Source organism: Salvelinus namaycush, chromosome 12, assembly GCF_016432855.1.
Source record: "Salvelinus namaycush isolate Seneca chromosome 12, SaNama_1.0, whole genome shotgun sequence".
Taxonomy (NCBI): Eukaryota; Metazoa; Chordata; class Actinopteri; order Salmoniformes; family Salmonidae; genus Salvelinus; species Salvelinus namaycush.
Window position 1 is genome coordinate 43,972,488 of NC_052318.1, and position 23,160 is coordinate 43,995,647.

The following is a 23,160-nucleotide window of genomic DNA, read 5'->3' on the forward strand; positions in this document are numbered from 1 at the left end:
CAGGAACAAGATACCGTCCTCGAGACAGGTAATGATAAGCAATAAACTAAAATGTATCAAATATGCCTTGAGATGAGATGACAAATGTCACCTAGGACTTATATTACAGTGGGGTCCTATTAGTCAAAAAGCCATGTCATTGTGTAACATTTTACTTTATTTAACCTTTATTTAACTAGGCAAGTCAGTTAAGAACAAATTCTTATTTACTATGACGGCCTACCAAAAGGCCTCCTGCGGGGAAGGGGGCTGGGATTGAAAATACAGGACAAAACACACATCACGACAAGAGATAACATAACACTACATACAGAGAGACCTAAGACAACAACATAGCATGGTAGCAACACAACATGGCTGCAGCACAAAACAGAGTACAAACATTATTGGGCAACATTGAGCCTCCCATCCATGCCGTTTTAAGAGCAAGGGATAAAAAAAAGTGTGTGTGTGTATATATATATATATATATATTTAAAGTTTGGACACACCTACTCATTCAAGGGTTTTTCTATTTTCTGTAGAATAGTAGTGAAGACATCAAAACTATGAAATAACACATATGGAATCATGTAGTAACCAAAAAAGTGTTAAACAAACAAAAACATATTATATTTTAGATTATTCAAAGTAGCCACCCTTTGCCTTGATGACAACTTTGCACACTCTTGGCATTCTCTCAACCAGCTTCACCTGGAATGCTTTTCCAACAGTCTTGCAGGAGTTCCCACATATGCTGAGCACTTGTTGGCTGCTTTTCCTTCACGCTGCGGTCCAACTCATACCAAACCATCTCAATTGGGTTGAGGTCAGGTGATTGTGGAGGCCAGGTCATCTGATGCAGCACTCCATCACTCTCCTTCTGGGTCAAATAGCCCTTACACAGCCTGGAGGTAAGTTGGGTCATTGTCCTGTTGAAAAACAAATGATAGTCCCACTAAGCGCAAACCAGATGGGATGGCGTATCGCTGCAGAATGCTGTGGTAGCAATGCTGGTTAAGTGTGCCTTGAATTCTAAATAAATCACTGACAGTCTCACCAGCAAAGCAACCCCACACCTCCTCCTCCATGCTTCACGGTGGGAACCACACATGTGGAGATCATCCGTTCACCTACTATGCGTCTCACAAGGACACAGCAGTTGGACTCATCAGACCAATTTGGACTCATCAGACCAAAGGACAGATTACCACCGCTCTAATGTCCATTGCTCGTGTTTCTTGGCCTAAGCAAGTCTCTTCTTCTTATTGGTGTCCTTTAGCAGTGGTTTCTTTGCAACAATTTGACCATAAAGGCCTGACTCACACAGTCTCCTCTGAACAGTTGATGTTGAGATGTGTCTGTTACTTGAACTCTGTGAAGCATTTATTTGGGCTGCAATTTCTGAGGCACTCTAATGAACTTATCCTCTGCAGCAGAGGTAACTCTGGGTCTTCCTTTGCTGTGGCAGTCCTCATGAGAGCCAGTTTCGTCATAGTGCTTGATGGTTTTTGCGACTCCACTTGAAGAAACTTTCAAAGTTCTTCAAATTTTCCCAATTGACTGACCTTCATGTCTTAAAGTAATGCTGGACTGTCGTTTCTCTTTGCTTATTTGATCTGTTCTTGCCAAAATAATTGCTTCCTGTAGCACTAATTCCAAAAAGTTTTGGGACACTGTAAAGTCATGGCGAATAAGAGCACCTCCTCCCAGCTGCCCACTGCACAGAGGATAGGAAACACTGTCACCACCGATAAATCTACGATAATTGATCATTTCAATAAGCATTTTTCTACGGCTAGCCATGCTTTCCACCTGGCTACCCCTACCCCGGCCAACATCTCAGCACCCCCTGCAGCAACTTGCCCAAGCCCCCCCCCCCCTCTCCGTCACCAAAATCCAGACAGCTGATGTTCTGAAAGAGCTGCAAAATCTGGATCCCTACAAATCAGCTGGGCTAGACAATCTGGACCCTCTCTTTCTAAAATTATCCGCTGCCATTGTTGCAACCCCTATTACTAGCCTATTCAACCTCTCTTTCGTAACGTCTGAGATCCCCAAAGATTGGAAAGCTGCCACGGTCATCCCCCTCTTCAAAGGGGGAGAAACTCTGACCCAAACTGTTATAGACCTATATCCATCCTGCACTGCCTTTCTAAAATCTTCGAAAGCCAAGTTAACAGATCACCGACCATTTGGAATCCCACCGTACCTTCTCCGCTATGCAATCTGGTTTCCGAGCTGGTCATGGGTGCACCTCAGCCACGCTCAAGGTCCTAAAAGATATAACCGCCATCGATAAAAGATAGTACTGTGCAGCCATCTTCATCGACCTGGCCAAGGCTTTCGACTCAGTCAATCACCACATTCTTATCGGCAGACTCAATAGCCTTGGCTTCTCAAATGACTGCCTCGCCTGGTTCACCAACTACTTCTCAGATAGAGTTCAGTGTGTCAAATCGGAGGGCCTGTCGTCTGAACCTCTGGCAGTCTATGGGGGTGCCACAGGGTTAAATTCTCGGGCCGACTCTCTTGTCTGTATATATCAATGATGTCGCTCTTGCTGCTGGTGATTCTCTGATCCACCTCTACGCAGATGACACCATTCTGTATACATCTGGCCCTTCTTTGGACACTGTGCTAACAAACCTCCAAACGAGCTTCAACGCCATACAACACTCCTTCCGTGGCCTCCAACTGCTTTTAAATGCTAGTAAAACTAAGTGCATGCTCTTCAACCGATTGCTGCCCGCACCCTCCCGCCCGACTAGCATCACTACTCTGGACGGTTCTGACCTAGAATATGTGGACAACTACAAATACCTAGGTGTCTGGTTAGACTGTAAACTCTCCTTCCAGACTCACATTCAGCATCTCCAATCCAAAATTATATCTAGAATCACCAAACATACCCTCGTAAAACTGACTATCCTATCGATCCTTGACTTCGGCGATGTCATTTACAAAATAGCCTCCAACACTCTACTCAGCAAACTGGATGTAGTCTATCACAGTGCCATCTGTTTTGACACCAAAGCCCCATATTCTACCCACCACTGTGACCTGTATGCTCTCGTTGGCTGGCCCTCACTACATATTCGTCGCCAAACCCACTGGCTCCAGGTCATCTAGAAGTCTTTGCTAGGTAAAGCCATGCCTTATCTCAGCTCACTGGTCCCCATAGCAACACCCACCCGTAGCATGCGCTCCAGCAGGTATATTTCACTGGTCATCCCCAAAGCCAACACTTCCTTTGGACGCCTTTCCTTCCAGTTCTCTGCTGCCAATGACTGGAACGGATTGCAAAAATCACTAAAGCTGGAGTCTTATTTCTTCCTCTCTAACTTTAAGCATCAGCTGTCAGAGCACCTTACCGATCACTGTACACAGCCAATTTGTAAATAGCACACCCAACTACCTCATCCCCATATTATTACTTACCCTCTTGCACCCCAGTATCTCTACTTGCACATCTATCACTCCAGTATTAATGCTAAATTTGAATTATTTCACCTCTATGGCCTATTTATTGCCCACCTCCCTACTCTTCTACATTTGCACACACTGTACATAGATTTTTCTATTGTGTTATTGACTGTACATTTGTTTGTGTGTAATTGTGTTTTTGTCGCACTGCTTTGCTTTATATTGGCCAGGTTGTATTTGTAAATGACAACTTGTTCTCATCTGGCCTACCTGGTTAAATAAAGGTGAAATGAAATTTAAAAAAATATGGACTTTGTATTTTACCAAATAGGGCTCTTCTGTATACCACCCCTACCTTGTCACAAACCCATTAAGGAAAGATATTCCACAAATGATATTAAGGCACACCTGTTAATTGAAATGCATTCCAGTTGACTACCTCATGAAGCTGACTGGGGCAGCAGGTAGCCTAGTGGTTAGAGCGTTGGACTAGTAACCGAAATGTTGCAAGATCGAATCGCCGAGCTGACATGGTACAAATCTGTCGTTCTGCCCCTGAACAAGGCAGTTAACCCACTGTTCCTAGGCCATCATTGAAAATAAGAATTTGTTCTTAACTGACTTGACTTTAGTTAAAGGTAAAATAAAAAAAATTGAGAATACCAAGAGTGTGTAAAGCTGTCAAGGCAAAGGGTGGCTACTTTGAGTAAACTCAAATATATTTTGGATTTGTTTAACACTTTTGATTAGTACATGATTCCATGTGTGTCATTTCAGTTGACTTCTTCACTATTATTCTACAATGTAAAAAATAAAGAAACCCTTGAATGAGTAGGTGTCAACTTTTGACTGGTACTATATATATACACATTTATTACATTTAACCTTTAACTATATACACATACATACTTTATCCCTTGCTCTTAATGAAAAAGGCATATGCCATTTAGCAGACTTATCAAAAGCAACATTTATGCATGCATTTTTGTATGGGTGGTCCCAGTGGGAATCAAACACACAAATCACGCCGTTGTAAGCGCTGTGCTCTACCAACTGAGCCAGGGGACCACACATTCACACAAAGCCCAAAACAAGTTAATTAGTTTCTTTCATAGTTTATTTGTTTTGATAGACTATACAAAGACAATAACAGAGCACATACATTTCCTGATCTCGTCACCTCTGGGGGGAAAACCAGGACAGATCCCTGTGTAGTGCCCCACTGTTTTGTAGTCTGACCATTGTTGATCACCAAGACTCCGAAGAGAGGCATTTCCTATTCCTGCTTGAAGCAGTTCTAGTTTGAGTACTGGTACGTTAGATACAAAACACATTTGGCAATAAATATGAGGCTGATTAGAACAAAACATTTTAGGGAACTAGAGAGCATTATGATTTAGAAGGAAAGCGTCTACAAAAATGGTGTATGACTGACAACACAGTTAAGGCATGAAGTCAGCAGTATTCAATAATCTATCTGAAGCATCACACCACAATGTACAGACTCAGCCTCTGTTCATGTGGATCTGCAGTGTTTGTGCTCGGCTACGAGTGACACGCAGCCTAAAGACATCTTCCAAACAGACAAGATCCCACAAGCACAGGTTTGATTTGGCAAAATAAATAAAAATGTTAACATCCCAACATAAATCTCTTTAATCTTATATTTGGATAGGGAAGGAAAAAAAACTAATCAAATAGGAATAATTATGCCAGTAATGTTAAGAAAAATTGGTCCATGTGACCAGTCTCAGAACAACATTTGGAGTAGGATAATGAAAGGCTCTTCTTACTTCTCTGCTGTGTTTTAAGTGGCCTTTCAACAGAAATGACAAGAGCCAATAGTGTGGCATGAGCACTGCAAGTAGGAATGAATCAGAGTTAGTCAATGAGGTATGACACCAGTCAGGCACTCTTTTTGGGTGTCGAGTGTTTGGATTAGGGCTCTGGCAGAGGGTCAATGGAAAATAAATGTGTGGCATAAGTTGTTCTTGGCACGGGATGAGGATGTGTGTGTGGGGAGGTAGGCAAAGAAGATTAGAATCCATGAAGGCCGTTGGCTGAGATGAGGAATGTGATGTGTGAAAAGATAAGTGCATTGATGGAGCACAGGGGAAGGGCCTAGGAGACAAAGGGGTGGGGCACAAGAGCCTTTAGCTGGTCGACGTCAGCTTGGTCCATGGGGTGGCGCCACGCACTTCAAAGGGCTGATCATTGGCGAAGATGTGGCTACACAGGTCATCCAGAGGGGGCTCGGGGTCTGTGGTGGCAAATTGTGCAGCATCTTCAATCTCCTTCCTCACCGCAATATCAATCTCCTGCACACATACGGGACAAGTGAAGTTTGGTCATTACATCCTCCAAGACATGCTTTTGTCAGCTGTAACTATTTACAATGCGTCAATCATGCATTTTTCAAACTTAGTCAAAGATCTGAATCTTTGACTATGTATATACTACGTCGAATGGCCAGTATATTAGTGAATATTTGAGAATCACCTTGAGCTCCTCTATGCTAGCCATGTTGTTGCTGAGCATACGGTCCTTCAGCATGGAGATGGGGTCGCTCTTACTACGGACCTCCTGGATCTCCTCACGTGTGCGGTAGCTAAGGAAAGAGCGGGGTAGGGGTATGCAGTGTCACTATGGCAGCTATGATAATGCAGGGAGGAGGCTACTGGGGGACAGAGTGCAGGGGTAGCAATATATTAGAGCACTGAAAGACTAGCTGTTGAATCCCTGGTAGGTCAGCACTAGGTTTCCATCCAATTGGTTTCAGATTTCTATGCAAATATTTGGAGAATTTAAATTTTTTAAATTCTGCATAAAATCAATATGCACATTTTCCCACCAGAGGTGTTTCCATCAAACTAATTTGTTGTGAAGAAAAGGCTGTGTGTGATGACGTGCACATAAAGCATTTTTGCGGTTATGTTCCCAAAAAAGGCCATGGCTGCGGATTTGTATGTAACCCCCCAGTTCTACCCCCCTCCCCCCTTACAGTAACATATCACTGAAGCCTCATCTCCCTCACTAACTTTAAGCATCAGCTGTCAGAGCAGCTTACCGATCATTGCACCTGTAAACAGCCCACCCATCTACCTCATCCCATGTTATTTATTTTTTTGCTCCTTAGCACCCCAGTATCTTTACTTGCACATTCATCTTCTGCACATCACTCTAGTGTTTAATTACTCAATTGTAATTATTTCGCCACTATGGCCTATTTGCCTTACCTCCCTAATCTTATTACATTTGCACACACCGTATACAGATTTTTCTATTGTGTTATTGACTACATTTATTTATGTGTAACTCTGTTGTTGTTTTTGTCACACTGCTTTGTTTTCTTGGCCAGGTCGCAGTTGTGAATGAGAACTTGTTCTCAACTGGCCTACCTGGTTACATAAAGGTTAAATAAAAGCATACTATGCCAGACACTCAAATGTCCAGATGATCAAATACTTTCCCATGTTCGCTAGATAGCTGGTTAGTCTAACTTATCTAAATCTTATCATGGCCGGATTACGTGGCCAGTGGGCTTGACCCCCCCATTGAGTTTGTTGAGTCACTCCGGTATCATATGAACACACAAGACATGGCAAAATGTGTAGAATTGCAATAAGTTATCTTTAAAATGGCAAATCTCTCCCCACCAACAAGAGGGGTCTGAACAGTTGAGGTCGCGAGGTGGGGGTTGGTTACTATGCCGAAAAAATGACAATATCCACCCAGACCTTTGCGGTTCAGTTCCCATGTGCCAAATATTAGTCATCTTTTTTTTTTATGGCCATGGCTGCGGAACTGTAGGTAATCGCCCAGTTCTGACGGATCCCATGGAAAGATCAGTATCACGTTCTGCGTTTCTTTACCTCTAATTTAACCAAATTTTTTGTAGTAACCCTCCCTTCACATTTCTCACTGTCACTTGTGAATGATAATTCGTCAGGTTTTACCAGTGAAGCGTCCATGCAGCATATGCATGCCGACCATTTGATCTCAGTCAGCTACATGGGAATAGGCGTGTAGATCGTCTTAGTTATGTACAGTGTTGTTTCAAATTATGTACAGTGCATTAAAAAAGCAGATGGTGTTACCACGTTAACAAACTGTAGCATGCCTGTATTTTGTTTCAATCAAAGCACATATTTTGCCCTGCTGGTGCACACTGGAGTTGGCCGCATGAGAAATGCGACCATTCGCACAATCATCCTAAAATCTCAGAAATTAGGTGGTTTTTGTCTTACAGTAACGTTATACTATGCCAGCCATACTAAACTGACGGACCACAGACCCAAAACGGGGTAATTAAAATAAATAAATGTAGGAACTCAGTAGGGCTTTCAATTTATTGATGTTGGGAGTTATACTAGTAGAATGAACACGGTGCAATTTCTACATTTATATGGGCAGTTTCCCCACTGTCATTCACCGACAGACCAGAGAGAATAATTAATAAACTGTCAGAAATCTTCAGTTGATCAACTACTAGCCCATGTTAGCTAGATAGACTAACCTATCTTGTTATCATGGCCAGATTACGTTCCCAAGGGCCTCAACCCCCAAAACTGTTAAACAGAAAACTTGCCCAATCTTGTTTTGGCGCATGCTTCCTAGACAAGTTTGCTGATAAAGTGGACAGGTTATATGATGAGATATGGATAAGAGCAAGACCAATTTATTTGATAAATTGGCAGCAAGCAGCGATAATCATGTCACCAGCAATCAAATAGTCTACCCTTGATATTTAGCCATTTGGATTTGCTTGATCATTGCACTTAACCACCATGTGAAGTTCATATTAATTTATTTCATCTACCTATAAACTGTCATGCTTTTCCGCGTGGTGGTGGTAGGCCTATAACATAACATATCATTGCGTTACTTGTGGCCATTATCAATATTTGTGCATAAAGGTACTTCCTCCTCCATTTCTCACGTAACTAATTTTACCGACAAAAAGATCCCACCATGTCGAACAAACAAATTGTCGACATTTATGAATTTGAACCGACATTTCCTGTTTCCATTAGCCCTGTCGTGGCTGTTTTTATGCGCCAGGTAAATCATCCGCATTAAATGGTTGGATGGAAACCTGTTTACTGATGGGAGTTCAAATAACTTCTCCAGAGAAAATAACAGATAGGTAGGTAATAATCTACAATAGTAATCTACTAATCCAACAAGAACAATAGAGTATACAAAACATTAAGAACACCTGCTGTTCCCATTACATAGACTGACCAGGTGAAAGAAATGATCCCTTATTGATGTCACTTGTTAAATCCACTTCATGTCAAACCTGAAGGGGAGGAGACCGGTTAAAGAAGGATTTTCAAGCCTCAAGACAACTGAGACATGGATTGTGTATGTGTGCCATTCAGAGGGTGAACGGGCAAGTCTAAATATAAGTGCCTTTGAATGGGGTATGGTAGTATGTGCCAGGCGCACCAGGTTGTGTCAAGAACTGCAATGCTGCTGGGTTTTTCACACTCAACAGTTTCCCGTGTGTATACAGAATGGTCCTCCACCCAAAGGACATCCAGCCAACTTGGCACTGTGGGAAGCACTTGAGTCATTGGTATACTCAGTGTAGCTGTGGACTTTTACCTGACGCCAGGATCGCTCATGCTGTGTCCATGGTAACGGTAGGTCTGAAGCTCCATGAGGATAGGGCCCTGAACACAGGTGGAGCAGAGAAACAGACTTAACACACAAACCTGTACACAGTACACACAGACACAAAATTAACAACCCTACATACTGTAAGGTTGATGCTCACCTTTCCAGATCGGCAGTGATCAGCTGCAAACTTGGTGGCCTCTCTAACACACAGGACATCCATCCCATCCACCTGGATACAGATACAAAATGTCATTCTTAAACTCAAGAAATGTAAGTTGTACAGAAGCGTGAATGTATTAGTTAGCGGTCTACCCTGAGGCCAGGAATGTAGTCTCCTCTCTTGTAGTATTCGGTGCTGGCAGAAGAGCGCTCTACTGATGTGCCCATGCCATATTGGTTGTTCTCACAGATGAAGATGATGGGCAACTTCCAAAGAGACGACATGTTATAGGTCTCAAATATCTGACCCTGTGGATTAATACAAATTCAGTCAACAGTTGGGCTCAAATCTAAAGTTTAAGTGATTGTCCTTCATATGTTCAATGCATGCAGGTTTCAAGAAGCATGTCAAACCTGGTTGGCTGCTCCATCACCATAGAGACTGACACACAGCTGGTCATTGCCCAGGTACTTACAGGCCAGGGCTACACCGGCTCCCAGCGGTACCTGAGGGGGATTAGGCAGGTGTTATATTTGAGAAGGAGAATTCACCATCTTTGAATGGGATATACAGCTTAGACAAATTATGAGGTTTAAAAAGGAAATCAAATGGGATTCTTTCAAATCTAAGAAATGAATAATGCTAGGCCTTTGTGAATTACCTGAGCTCCCACAATGCCATTGCCTCCATAGAAGTTTTTAGTGTACATGTGCATAGAGCCTCCTTTGCCCTTAGCAATGCCTCCTCTACGACCTTAGTGAGACAGCAAGGGAAGAAATGAGGGAAGAAAACAATGAGTGAAAAAGGTGTTTGAATGGTTTGGAAGACAAAATCAGAGGTGCAAAGTACAATGATTAGCTCTTGGTGCTAAGCGATTATTTATTTAACTAGGCAAGTCAGTTAAGAACAAATTCTTATTTACAATGACGGCCTACCCCGGATGACGTTGGGCCAATTGTAGTGACACCTCTTGCACTGAGATGTAGTGCATTAGACCGCTGCGCCACTCGGGAGCCCAAATGTTTGTTTTTTGGGGGGTTATTAATCAAATAATTGCCTGACAGTTTCAATTACTTTAATTCCATTTAGTTATTGGGGTTGAGCCCAATGCTCTGTTTCTATACAGAGAATTCAAATAAGTGACGAGAGAAATGAAGTAAAGAACTAAAATGGGACGCTGGGCTGAAGGGAGTTGTTTTTATGACCCAAATATTCAACCTAGTTCAGCACAGAACCGTGGTAATTAACTACAATGACCATAATCCATTGAGCCTGTTCTTTTCCGGCTTGGACACAGATGGATACACTTTTACGCCTCCTATGTTAGATTAGATACACACAGATAGCATACGCCGCTGCATGAGAGAGTAATGTACACAACGAGAGAGGGATAGAAAGTTTGAAAGTATGCCTCATCTACTTTGAAGAACTAGTAAAATTATTTAATCAGACAACTATGCAGCATACTTAGGCAGGCTAGCCTAGCTAAATAGGATGAATAAAGACAGCACAGTATGGGCAGAACACAGAATGTTAAATGGTTGTCTGGCTGGCAGCTACTGTCTGAGCAGATGAGATGACTTAGGAATGAGAAATTATGAAGTCATAAAACTAAGTCATACACACAACTGATATTTTATTATTTAATAGTAATTTCCTCCTCCCCCTATATGGACCTGACAAAGACAATGGAATGTTTGGCAATGTAATGTTCACCATTTCTAGCTTTGGCATTTCCCCAAAAAATCTCTAATCATTGTTTAATAATGCATTTAATGTAAATGTAAAAAACTGTATATTTGGTTTTAAATCGAAACCCGTTATTCCCTAATAATCAAACAGACCTCAAAAAGCAGTAATCGTTCAGCACTATTAGAGTTAACGATTGGATTGAGTCAAGTCCACTCACCAGTGAGCTCAGCCATGATCTCCCTGACGGTCCCGCCCCTGGTGAGGGTGTAGCCATGGGCGCGGTATGCAGTGATCAGGTGATCTGACAGGGTGATACCCCCCTCAATGCCAACCGCACAGGCTTCCTATCATAGAATGACAAACAGAATCTCCGAGCGTTTATATTTGAATGAAGTGCGTCTGCGTGTTCATGCGAGACTGTACGTTTGCTTATACAATACATGAGTGATTGTGTGCACTCTAACCTGGCCATCATACAGGTGACAAAAGCCTCTGATGATCTTCTGCTTGTACAGCTGATCTGCCTTCAGCTCCATGCGTCTTATTGTCTGCATGGTGCGGTAGTACTTCAGCCCCTCCTCCCGGGTCAGAGTGGCCGTCAGGGGTGGGCCCTCCTCCAGACGATAAAGGTCAACTTTCTATAGGAGGGAGCACACAATGAGATCAAGGCGAAAAGTGAGTATCAATCAGCTAAAAAAAAAAAAAAAAACTATTTTAAAGAATTTTTATTTGTCTTACCTTTATGTCAAAGCTGGCCTCAGGAGTGAAATCAGCATATGAACGTGACGACGCCACCATGCTGGCGGCCTAAAATAAAAACAGAGGACATTGAGAGGTTGCACTCCACGCGTACCTTCTACCAGACATCACAAATATACTTTGCAAGCCAGGAGGACAGACCCAAACAGTGAAAAACGGTGGAGTGAACAACCTTGAGACAAAACATAGCTACACTTCCCGAGGTTGATCCACACACCACAACTAGCGTGAATAAACACTCCCTTGTCACCGAGATCGCCAGTGAAAAGTCACTGTCTCAAACACTGAACCAATCAACTAACAAGAATGCCTCGCCGGGCTGAAAACGGACATATCCAGAACACTGTATTCACCTTGGGAAAATCTAATGTGTGTTCAAATGTGAATGTTTAATGGAGAAAGAGAACATAGTGTTGTAGAACAAATATGAATAGAGATCATTTTGGGGTGAGCAGGTTCGCACAGTCAGTCAATTCAAGCACTCTAGGGAAACAGTGATCACCACACCATGTGCTTAGCCTTCGTGTGAGAAAACAGGTGGATCACTGCACCTGTGCATAAGGGCATGCAGTGTACTGTAAAAGCATGAGTAGTGGTGAGGGGAGGAGTGTAAGAGACAGGGGGGCTGCCAGTACTCACAGCAAGCTGTGGCTCTGGTAAAGGAGCGTCTTCAGTCAGGCTGAGGGTGATCTCAGGGCGTGAAAGCAACATTATGTCTGTATTCTGGCTCCTCTCTGCCAGCTGAGGCTCAGATATGGAAGTGTGGCTGTTTGTACTGATGTCAGGTTCGGGTGGGTTTAATTCCTGAGTCGTTTGGTCTGTGTTTAGAGGTTGTTCTGGTGATGATATTTCTAGCCTTAGTTGGTCAAAGTCCATTTCTGCTTGTGTTGAAGAGTGGGCTATGATAGGTGCATCAGAGGTTAATGGAGGCTCTGGTAAAGTCGATTCTGATACTTGAGAGGCCATCGCAGCTGACCGTTCAGATGAGTTTGATTCTGGAATAAATGGGTTTGTACTCACAAATGGTTTGGATAAAGTTAATTCTGAAACAGTCAAGGCGGTATCTGCCAAGGGTTCTGCTTCTGAAACAGTCAGGCCAGTTGCGAAGAGTTCTGGTGAGTTTAGATTTGGTTGCTCTGATACGGATAACTCGGAGACTGGCGGTTCCGTATTTATCACGTGGTGAAGTGATAGATCTGCAAATGGTTTGTCAGTGTCAAATAACTCCTCTTCAGGTTTACTGTTAAAGACAGGAGACGGATCGACTAGAGTGACTTCTAGGGGTTCTTCTTCAGGTATTAGTCTGCTGTCAATTGTACGTTCTGTGGTCAGTACAGCACTGGGGTCTATTTCAGTAAATGTTAGATCAGTCTTTGGTCTTTTGAAATTGTCTGCTGGAGGACTGTGTGAGATGGAGTATAAATCTGTGTCTGGCTTGTAGGGTCGTAGTGCTGGATCTGGTGGAGAGGTTATGTCAGCATACTGCCCCTGGACTGCCAGCAGCTGCAAAACAGCCCTGCGCATGGAGGACTGGGGAGAGAAGAGCCAGGCAGATAAGTCACTGCAGAGTCAACACCCACTGAGAGGTCTGAAAGCAGCAGGAGTTAACTACTCCAGCTCAAACAGCTAAAGGTATTTTGGTTGTTCTGAAGGTGTTGATCCAGTTCAACACTAAAAAAAGCTATTCTCAACACTTAAAAAGTGCATCATCTGAGTTCTTTGTTTCATCAGGAATACGATAAAAAAATATATGTTATTCCACATAACTACTGCACCAATTAAAGCCCTTTAAAAAAAAGACTCAGACCTAAAGAAAAATTGGCTAGTTCTACACCACATTCTCTGCACTAAACTTACTAACCAAACAACTTTCCACTCACAACATAAAATAAGCAGTAGCTACCAATCAGACCACATTTGGCTTAGCCAAAGCATCTGCGCTAGCCTGTTGGCTCTGACACCACTATCCAATGTGAAATAAGTAGGTCTAGCTAGAAGCTATATGAGATAGGTCTGTGTGCATGTGAGCATGAATAGCTCTTAATTTTCAAAAAGCAACAAGATGAGGGATAAGAAGATGGTAAAGCATGATTGCTTAAAAAGAAAATTAAATAAACTGTTTTTCTAGTGGTGGGTTGGGTAAATACAATGTTGAAGGATGCTGGAAATGGACAGAAAAAAAAGTATTCACCAGTGGTCACAAACTAAAATCATTGAGTGAAAGTATGGCACATACCATGTGAAAGGGAAATAAATAATTTGAAATAAAGCCGGAGTGCAAAACAGAGTCATGCGTCACAGGGTTTTGTATCACCCTTACGTCAGTAAAACCACATCTTACCTCTGACACAACCTGGGCTCCCTATAAGGCAGCCAATAGGAGAGAGAACCAGAGGGGAAAAGTGAGAGAACACAAGGGAAAAACATCAATGGATAAAAAGATCAATTAGAGAATCACATGGTTATATTGTCAGACATGAAAAGAGAAAATTCAGACAATCATGTGCCACATCAAATGTTTGAGTTGTGTTATCCATGGTAGCCAGGCCAGCCAATCACACATTTTTAGTTCCCTGTGATTACCTTCATAACACTGATCCTCTCTCATCATACTGACACTTCCGTCAGAAGCCTTTTCACATCATTAAGACCTTACCATTGGGTATCTTGATTAATAGCGGACATTGTGGCACAGAAACAAAAACAACCAATGATGTGATATGAGACGACGCTCTCGCATCTAACGTTATTAGACTGTCTTTGATGATGATGCTGCTGGAGGCAAGGAGCTCCAGCTAGGTAAACGATTGGCTAGTTAGCTAACTAGATAAAGTACTGGTAACGTAGGCCTTTAATGTGATTCCCTGGGATCTTAGCTAGCAGGTTAACTTAACTACAGCTAGGCAACAGTCCTATGTGTATCTAAAGCCAGGCAAGCTAACGTTACCCCGGTACGCGTACGAATTGGGACCTTGCTGTCTAGCAAGGTCAGGACAGCAGCCGGTCTTGTTTAAGAAAAGGGCATGCAGTCCTTTGTATCCTATACTAAAGTACTATACAGAAACAATACTTACATTTCTGCTTGCACTACCCCTCAGCACGTTGGAGATTATTGTCAGCATCTTTTGCATACTATCGTGCTGCCACGGACCTGCAGTTCCAGAACGTTTCTCCCCTCCGCTGCCTGTCTTCTTCGATGAGGTTAAACGGCGATGGCATCCAATAAATGTTGCATTACTGCCACCTAGTATACTGGAGTATAACTCCCTTATACTTTGCTGGAAAAAAATTCTTCAAACTTTGATCATTTGAATCTGCTGTGTGGTGTTAGGGCGAAACCCAAAACGTGCACCAGTTGGGTTCCCGGGGACACGCTAGGTTTGCGGCAGGGACGTTCCACGGATTCAGGATAACACCAACCCTTCTAAATGCACAGTTTAGAGATAGGGCAAGAGCATAGGGGTAGCTATAGCTAGGTAAAATAAAGCAGATTTCCTCTTCAAGCATTAGATTGCAAAATGAATTACTGCATACGAAGCAAGTACTTATAAATAGTCAAAAGGACGATACATAAACTGGTTTAGACTGTTTAAACAAGGACCTTCAGAGGATTCAATTGGATAAGTAAGTTTATTTCAAATACTGTACTTACAATACATCCTTCACATCCCTCTTAAGCATTAGTAACACAATATACATTGTATTGTAGGGACCCTTTAGAATTATAATAATATATGCCATTTAACAGACACCTTTTTCCAAATGCAACTTTATACATATGTTTTTTTTTTTTTTTTTTTTTTTACATATGGGTGGCCCCAGCGGGAATTGAACCCACATCCCTTGGCTTTGTAAGCGCCATGCTCTGCCGACTGAGCCACAACAAAATAGGAAATAGCTTAATGCTTTCATCACATTGTTTTTATATAGTTTTATATAGCCAAATCAATCCTTATCACACACTAGAGAAAGGGCAAGTACCCCTGGAAAGGGTTCAATCGAGGTCAAAACCACGTGTGCTCATGGAATAAGAGCACCCCCTGCATGCATTTGTAGTTCTTGGAGAGAAAGAGGGTGGAAACGGATGTTCTGTTTGAAACCAACGGCGCATCGGGTAAAGATGAGAGCACAGAGAGTCTGAATGAGTGGGTTACAGTGATAAAAAATAAAGGAAACAAGATAAGTAAAGTTGTGGGGAAATCCAAGCCTACTCTAGACTCGTTTTTTGTCAAAGTTAGGGTTTTGGATCAATGCTACCTGTGGTATCCGTTTGAAGTCTCAAGGAAAATCTGGGATGCGTTGGAGGATAATGTGTTGTGGATGAGAGTCACAAGAAGTGGTCTTATACTTTTTGTGTGTCTGCGGAGCAGAAAAAGCATGCTTTGCACCTCAAAAACACATCAGGGGTGGAATATTTCATGTATGGATTTTTGAATCAGGGCGCCTATCCAGGAGGTTATCTCTGGGGTGGCGCATGAAGTGAATGCAGATTATATACCAATCATCACAGGAGCCTGCTGAGGGGAGAATGACTCATAATAAATGGACGGAGCGGAGCAAATGGAATGGCATCAAACACCTGGAAACCCGCGTGTTTGATGTATTTGATATCATTCCACTAATTCTGCTCCAGTCATTACCACAAGCCTGTTTTCCCCAATTAAGGTGCCACCAACCTCCTGTTCCAATCATACTCATCTGTCGGAGCAGACAGGTCGAGTGGCGAATGAGGGAGTCCCTCCCCTCATACTAAAGAGACACCCACCCACCTGCCCTCTGATCATTCTGGCCTCTGTTCCTTACAAAAGAGTTCTACTTAGCTCTTCTCAGCACGACTTGATCTGTTTTCCTGTTCACAGGTGTGCGGTCAAGGTTATGCTGCAGAGCGCGCAGGGTTATCATCGCTCGTCTTTTGTGTTGGGTAACATGAGTGAAGGGAAAGTTTTCGCTTCGGGTAAGAATTTGCTTCACCACTTTTTTTCCTTTGTATCCTTTTGTAGCTAGCGTCACACGGCTAGCTGCGTAGACTTGGCTAGCTTAACTAGGCAGACCATTTCGGGCAAGGACACGAACTCCCTCTGTGTCGTCTGCCTGGGTGTCGAACACGTGGAAGCAGCATTCGACCGACCCCGGGTCATGCATCCTTTGAAGGGTTTTTGCTACTGAACAAGTCTACTAAATTAACATTCTTTCTACCGTTTATCAGCATACACCCAATATGTTCCCTTTGTTGATGATGCTTATTATGCATTATGATTGAACCAAAAGAGTACATTTAAGGCACAGATCTGGGGAAGGGTACCGAAACAACATTTCTGCAGCGTTGAAGGTCCCAAAGAACACTGGCCTCCATTATTCTTAAATGGAAGAAGTTTGGAACCACCAAAAGACTTCCTAGAGCTGGCCACCCATCCAAGCTGAGCAATCGGGGGATAAGAGCCTTGGTCGGGGAGGTGACCAAGAACCCGATGGTCTCTGACAGGACAACCATCTCTGCAGCACTCCACCAATCAGGCGTTTATGGTAGAATGGCCAGACAGAAGCCACTCCTCACTAAAATGCACATGACAGCCCGCTCGGAGTTTGCCAAAAGGCACGTAAAGACTCTCGGACTATGAGAAAAAAGATTTGGCCTGAATGCCAAGCATCACGTCTTGAGGAAACCTGGCACCATCCCTACGGTGAAGAATGTTGGTGACAGCATTATGCTGCAGGGATGTTTTTCAGCGGCAGGCCACACAGCCAAGACAACGCCGGAACAAGTCTCTGGATGTCCTTGAGTGGCCTGGTCAGAGCCCGGACTTGAACCCGATCGAACATCTCTGGAGAGACCTGAAAATAGCTGTGCAGTGACACTCCCCATCCAACCTGACAGAGCTTGAGAGGATCTGCAGAGAAGAATGATGTAGCGTCATACCCAAGAAGACTCGAGGCTGTAATTGCTGCCAAGGTGCTTCAACAAAGTACTGAGTAAAGGGTCTGAATACTTATGTAAATGTACTATTTCATATTTTTATGAATCAGCACACATTTCTAAGCTGTTTTTGCTTTGTCATAATGGGGTATTGTGTGTAGATTGACGAGGGGGGGAAAACGATTTAATAAATGTTAGAATAAGGCTGTAACTTAACAAAATGTTCTGAATACTTCCTGAATGCACTGTAATATGACTAATAGTGGTGGTGAGGGTTTTGCTTTATGCAGGTTTGTATCTTTTAGGCCTATGCAACTTTAATTAAAATTTTAACTGTCCATCACTGTGGTGTTTGATTACATTCAGGTAGGCTAATAATTTGTGATTGAAAAGGCCAAAGTAGCCTAGCCAGGCCAAGTTTAAATATAAACAAAATGTGATCACATTCACATTTACAGAAAATATTGGGTGTATTTATAGCCTATTTAGACAAATAAATGGGCTATAAATACATAACATTACCACTTCGTTTACGCTGCCCTGGGTGACGGGGAGCATTGGCTGTAATGCAGCTGCTGTTGTAATCCGTAGCCTACACTTGATCACACTGAAAAATCGTCTAGTTTTCATCCCAAACATCATGGCAAATCAATAATGTTTAGGTGTAGGCTGTTGCACCATTTCTTTTAAGAGTTTTTGCTTGTGTCTGTCAGTTTTTGTTTTCAATTTAAAGTTTTCTTGTTTTTCAATCAACAAAACACAATCCAGATTCACAGATGTGACCCTTTTTTTTTAAATAAAAAAATAATATATAAAAAAAATAATATATAAAAAAATAGTTATATATATATATATACGCACAAAGAATAATTATTTAAAAATAGTGCTGCTGCAAATTTTATATAACTATCAAAGTTCTTATTTGCTATTTCCAGCATTAGCTGAGACAAGCAAATAATTAGTTTTTAGATTTTACAGCACCTTACACAACATGTATCTGCTCATTTACCTAATCGCCCCATTCACTCTGTCCAATTTGAAATGTAGTGGAGACCAGAGTCTATCAAACTTCGGCTGTCTCTTGCGAAGGTCATAAGTGAGCTTTTCAAGAGGAAGAAAGTTAATCTGGTCAATCCACATTTTAAATGTAGGAGAGGTATTAGAGGCCCACAATAGAATACATTTCTTATTAAAATATGTAATGGTCATGAGCAAATTCTGTCAGGATCAAGAACAAAGTCCTGCTGGCCATTAGGAAGAGATACACGGGGTCATATCAAACTGTACATCTAGTATTTTCTGTGCAGCAGTATGTATAGATTGCCAGATTTTGGCAATCTCTCTACAGCTCCAAAATACATGCATATAGGTTCCACTTTCAGAGGTACATCTTTTAGTTAGAATGAAAACAGACATTTCTCCTATGGCGTCTCATGGGAGTGTAATTAGATTTGTTCATTTTTACATTAGTAGAGGAGCAGTATACCCTGTTGCAAACCTCCGCCCATAACTCATCACTGATAGTCAGACCCAGGTCCTTTTCCCAGATTATTTTCAAAGGAGTAAAGGAGGAGCCTCCTTTCTCAGAAAGGAGTCTATAGATATAATATATTTCGCCTTTAATGGATTGTGCTGTGACAAGAAGGGTTTCAACTTCATTCAAAACCTCTTGGAAGTAAATGAGGAAATGACATGTCTAATTTTAAGATATTTTTTTTAAATAAATGGGATCTTGGCACATTGAATTCACTGCAGAGCTCTTGAAATGATTTCAGTGTAGTGGTTTTCTGATGACATAGGTCTGAAAAGGTCCTGATTCCTAGAGTATGCCAAAGATTAAAGTTGGCATCCCTCAGGGCTTTTGGCAAGTCTGGGTTGCCTACTATAGGTGAGTGAGAACATATTTGGGAGGAAATGCCCAGGTATTTCTTACAGTCCCTCCATGCTAGTAGGGTGCTGTAAATCAAAGGTTTTGGCTATGTTGCCCACTTCACTAAAGTTATTAATGAATATAGTTGAGCTTAGTGGCAATGAACCACAGGATTGGGATCTATCTGAATCCACGTTGACTCTTGTCTGTTTGTGATCCATGTTAGCATGTTGCGGATTTGGGCAGACCAGTAGTACAATTGAAGGGAGGGAAGGGCAAGACCACCCTTAGATTCAGGTTTCGATAGAGTGGAGAACTTGATCGTAGTTTTTTTTTTTTTATGCCCCTTATAAATTTGGTGATGCTTTGGTTAGTTGTTTTGAAAAAGGAAGGTGGGAGATGGCATGGGAGCATCTGAAATAAATAGTTCAGTCTAGGGAGGATGTTCATACGGATGACATTAATTCTTCCTACTAAGCTAATTGGGAGGGAGATCGTTCTTGATTCGATCCAGGAGTGGAAGATAATTCTCCTTGAAAAGGCTATTCAGATCTGGTGTTATGAAGATCCCAAGGTATTGAAATCCCTGTCTTCCATTGGAATGGACATAGTGTCTTCCTAGCGCTGGTGAGTGTAATATTGAGAGGGCAGACAGTGGATTTGTTAAAATTGATCTTATAACCTGAACTTGCCATACTGAGCAATTGTGTCTAAAATGGGAGGGATTTCTCAGGGTTGGATATGTAGAGCAAGACATCTGCGTAAAGCGAAATCTTGTGCTGCAGGCTGCCTGCAGAAACACCCATAATACTTGAATTGCTCCTTATCAACTCTGCCAGAGGCTCCGCCCCCAACAAGTAGAGCAGGGGGGACAGTGAGCACCCTTGTCTTGTGCCCCGTCCCAAAGGGAATCTGTCAGAGTTCAGTCTGTTAGAAGTCACCATGGCATTTGGATGAGAGTATAGTGATTTGATCCATTTAATAAAGTTTGGGCCCATATTGAACTTTTCTAAGACTGAGAACAGAAAGCTCCACTCTATCCTGTCGAACGCCTTGTCAGCATCCAGTGAAGTCAGCAGGACAGGGGTCTTCTGTGCGTTTACTTGATCAATAATATCAAAAAGACGGCGAAAGTTATCAGAAGAGTATCTGTCTCTAATAAATCCAGTTTGGTCCGCTTTTTGGGAAGAAGAGTGTTTAGTCTTTTGGCGAGTAATTTGGTAATTATTTTGTAGTCGAAATCCAACAAGCTTATGGGCTGGAAGGACGAGCAGGATAAAGGGTCCTTGTCTTTTTTTAGCAACACTGTAATGCGAGCTGTGTGCATTGAGTCTGGGAGAACTCTGTTTTTGCAAAAATCCTCCAGCATTGGCATGAAAATAGGGCTAAGCTGGGGCCAAAAAGCTTTGTAGAACTCTCTGGGGAATCCATCTGGGACTGGGGACTTATTAGGTGGCATGGAGGTAATTGCCTCCAGGGCCTCTTCAGGAGTGAAGAGGGAGTTGAGATCTTCTTGGTCGGTCTCTGATAGTTTAGCTAGCGAGATTCCCTGTAGGAAGGAGTGTTCTGCCTCCGTATGTTTTCTCTCTGAGGTATATAGTTTGCAGTAAAAATCATAAAGTTAAATTGATCTTTTTTGGGTCATATGTGACCTCGTCCTCTGCTGTTCGGATAGAGCGTACAATCATGGCTGACTGCTCTTTTTTTAAATTGGTAAGCAAGCAATCTACTCGGCCTATTGCTATACTCATGGTATTTCTGTTTAGTAAAGACAACTTTTTTTTTTTTAATCTCCGAGTATTGTCCAAATTCAGTTTGGCTTTGGCTGCTTTAAGTTGACTCCAGGAGGTGCTGTCTGGGGATTGTTTATGTACTTTTTCACAGCATTCCAGCTCCCCCTCAAGATCTAGCCTGTGTGCTTCCATTTTTACATTTACTATTGATATTTAAGTATATTTAAAATCAAATACTTTAAGACTTTTACTCAAGTAGACCTTTACTGGGTGACTTTGAACTTTTACTTGAGACATTTTCTATTAAGTTATCTCTACTTTTTCTCAAGTATGACGATTGGGTACTTTTTCCACCACTGGCCAATCAAAGTGGTGGGGCGCTGCGGGCAGTGGGGTTAAGAACAACAAGGACAAAAATGCATACGTCCTGGAGATCGTCAGCCCCCCCCCCCCCCCCCCCCTCCCGAGATAGGATATGAACACGTCATAAACCAAGGCAAAACATTTTTGAATTACAGGAAATTAGCTGTAAAGCTGCAAAATGTTATCTCAGTCTCATGGCAAAAATGTGTAGAATAGCATGAGATTAGCTATCAAACTGTACATTTTTCTCTCTGCTCCATGGCAATAGAACCCCACAGTGGAGGTGTCTTTCATGTAGGTTTATCCTGGCGTGACCTTTTGATAGCCATGTATATCTCTCTCGGACAAGGTTTTATCAATATATTCGGCTCTATTTACTATCAGATTCGGAAATGCTAATTAGCTTCAAAGTAGACATCATGACAAACTACAAATCACTGCACGCTCCTATATGTCATCTCTAGCTGACTGTCACACCCTGATCCATTTCACCTGTCCTCGTTATTGTCTCCACCCCCTCCAGGTGTCGCTTGTTTTCCCCAGTGTATTTATCCCTGTGTTTCCTGTCTCTCTGTTCCTTGTTCATCTTGTATGCCCAAGCCTACCTGCGGTTTTCCTGTTCCTCCTGGTTCTGACCCTTGCCTGTTCTGGACTCTGTACCTGCCTGCCTACCACTCTGTACCTCCTGGACTCTGATCTGGTTATGACCTTTAGCCTGTCCACTACCATTCTCTTGCCTATTCCCTTTGGATGTATTAAACATCTTAAACTCCAACCATCTGCCTCCTGTGTCATGATAGCTGACACCTTTGCTAACAGGTATTGTGTCAATTTAAAACTTGCACAAGGAAGTTCACAGAATTGTCCATTTAAAGAAATGAAGTCAATTTTATTAATTACTACATTTAGTTAACATTAGCTAGTTAATCCAGAGATGCTTACCTTTGCCTTGATTCGGCAGTCTCGTCCAGATCATGGCATTTGTAGTTATAAAGTAATAGTCACAATAGCAGCTAATTAGCATTTCATTTGTTGGGGGTAAATACAGGCGATTATATTGCTTAGTCACCTTGTCCTAGAGAGATTTACAGTTATTAAAATGTAACGCCATGGCACAGCCCTTTTAAGTTTTTCTATAATGTTCCCCTATGGAACATTTTCTGTTAAACGCTCTACAACAAAGCTTTCTTAGTGTCCAACAATCTTTCTCTGCCCTTAACCTTGTTCTGAACACCTCCAAAACAAAGGTCATGTGGTTTGTTAAGAATGCCACTCTCCCCACAGGTGTGACTACTATCAAATTTATTTATATAGCCCTTCGTACATCAGCTGATATCTCAAAGTGCTGTACAGAAACCCAGCCTAAAACCGCAAGCAATGCAGGTGTAGAAGCACAGTGGCTAGGAAAAACTCCCTAGAAAGGCCGAAACCCAGAGAGGAACCAGGCTATGAGGGGTGGCCAGTCCTCTTCTGGCTGTGCCGGGTGGAGATTATAACAACATGACCATAGCTCTAAACCCTACCTCTGAGGATTTAGAGCTTGAGGTAGTCACCTCATACATGTACTTGGGAGTATGGCTAGATGGTGCACTGTCCTTTTCTCAGCACATCAAAGCTGCAGGCTAAAGTTAAATCTAAA

The 23,160-nt window shown here is 42.3% G+C and overlaps 1 protein-coding gene across 4 annotated transcripts; it reads right to left on the bottom strand.

The window, feature by feature from the left end:
- Nucleotides 1-4,504: 4,504 nt before the first annotated feature.
- LOC120057289 (pyruvate dehydrogenase E1 component subunit alpha, mitochondrial-like) lies at nt 4,505-14,851 on the bottom strand. Of its 4 annotated transcripts, XM_039005853.1 has the most exons (13): nt 14,716-14,851; nt 13,983-14,003; nt 12,281-13,171; nt 11,621-11,689; nt 11,347-11,520; nt 11,100-11,226; nt 9,852-9,943; nt 9,604-9,696; nt 9,343-9,498; nt 9,188-9,259; nt 9,016-9,083; nt 5,905-6,013; nt 4,505-5,723 (listed from the first exon to the last, which is right to left on the bottom strand). In XM_039005853.1, the coding sequence occupies exons 1-13, from the start codon at nt 14,770-14,772 to the stop codon at nt 5,559-5,561; spliced, it is 2,094 nt and encodes a 697-aa protein (XP_038861781.1). In that variant the 5' UTR covers nt 14,773-14,851; the 3' UTR covers nt 4,505-5,558. The 4 variants fall into 4 exon arrangements, with proteins under 4 accessions (XP_038861781.1, XP_038861782.1, XP_038861783.1 ...); XM_039005854.1 differs by lacking the exon at nt 13,983-14,003 and having other exon boundaries at nt 14,716-14,845; XM_039005855.1 differs by lacking the exon at nt 12,281-13,171 and having other exon boundaries at nt 5,559-5,723; nt 14,716-14,845.
- Between the last annotated feature and the right edge of the window lie 8,309 nt (nt 14,852-23,160).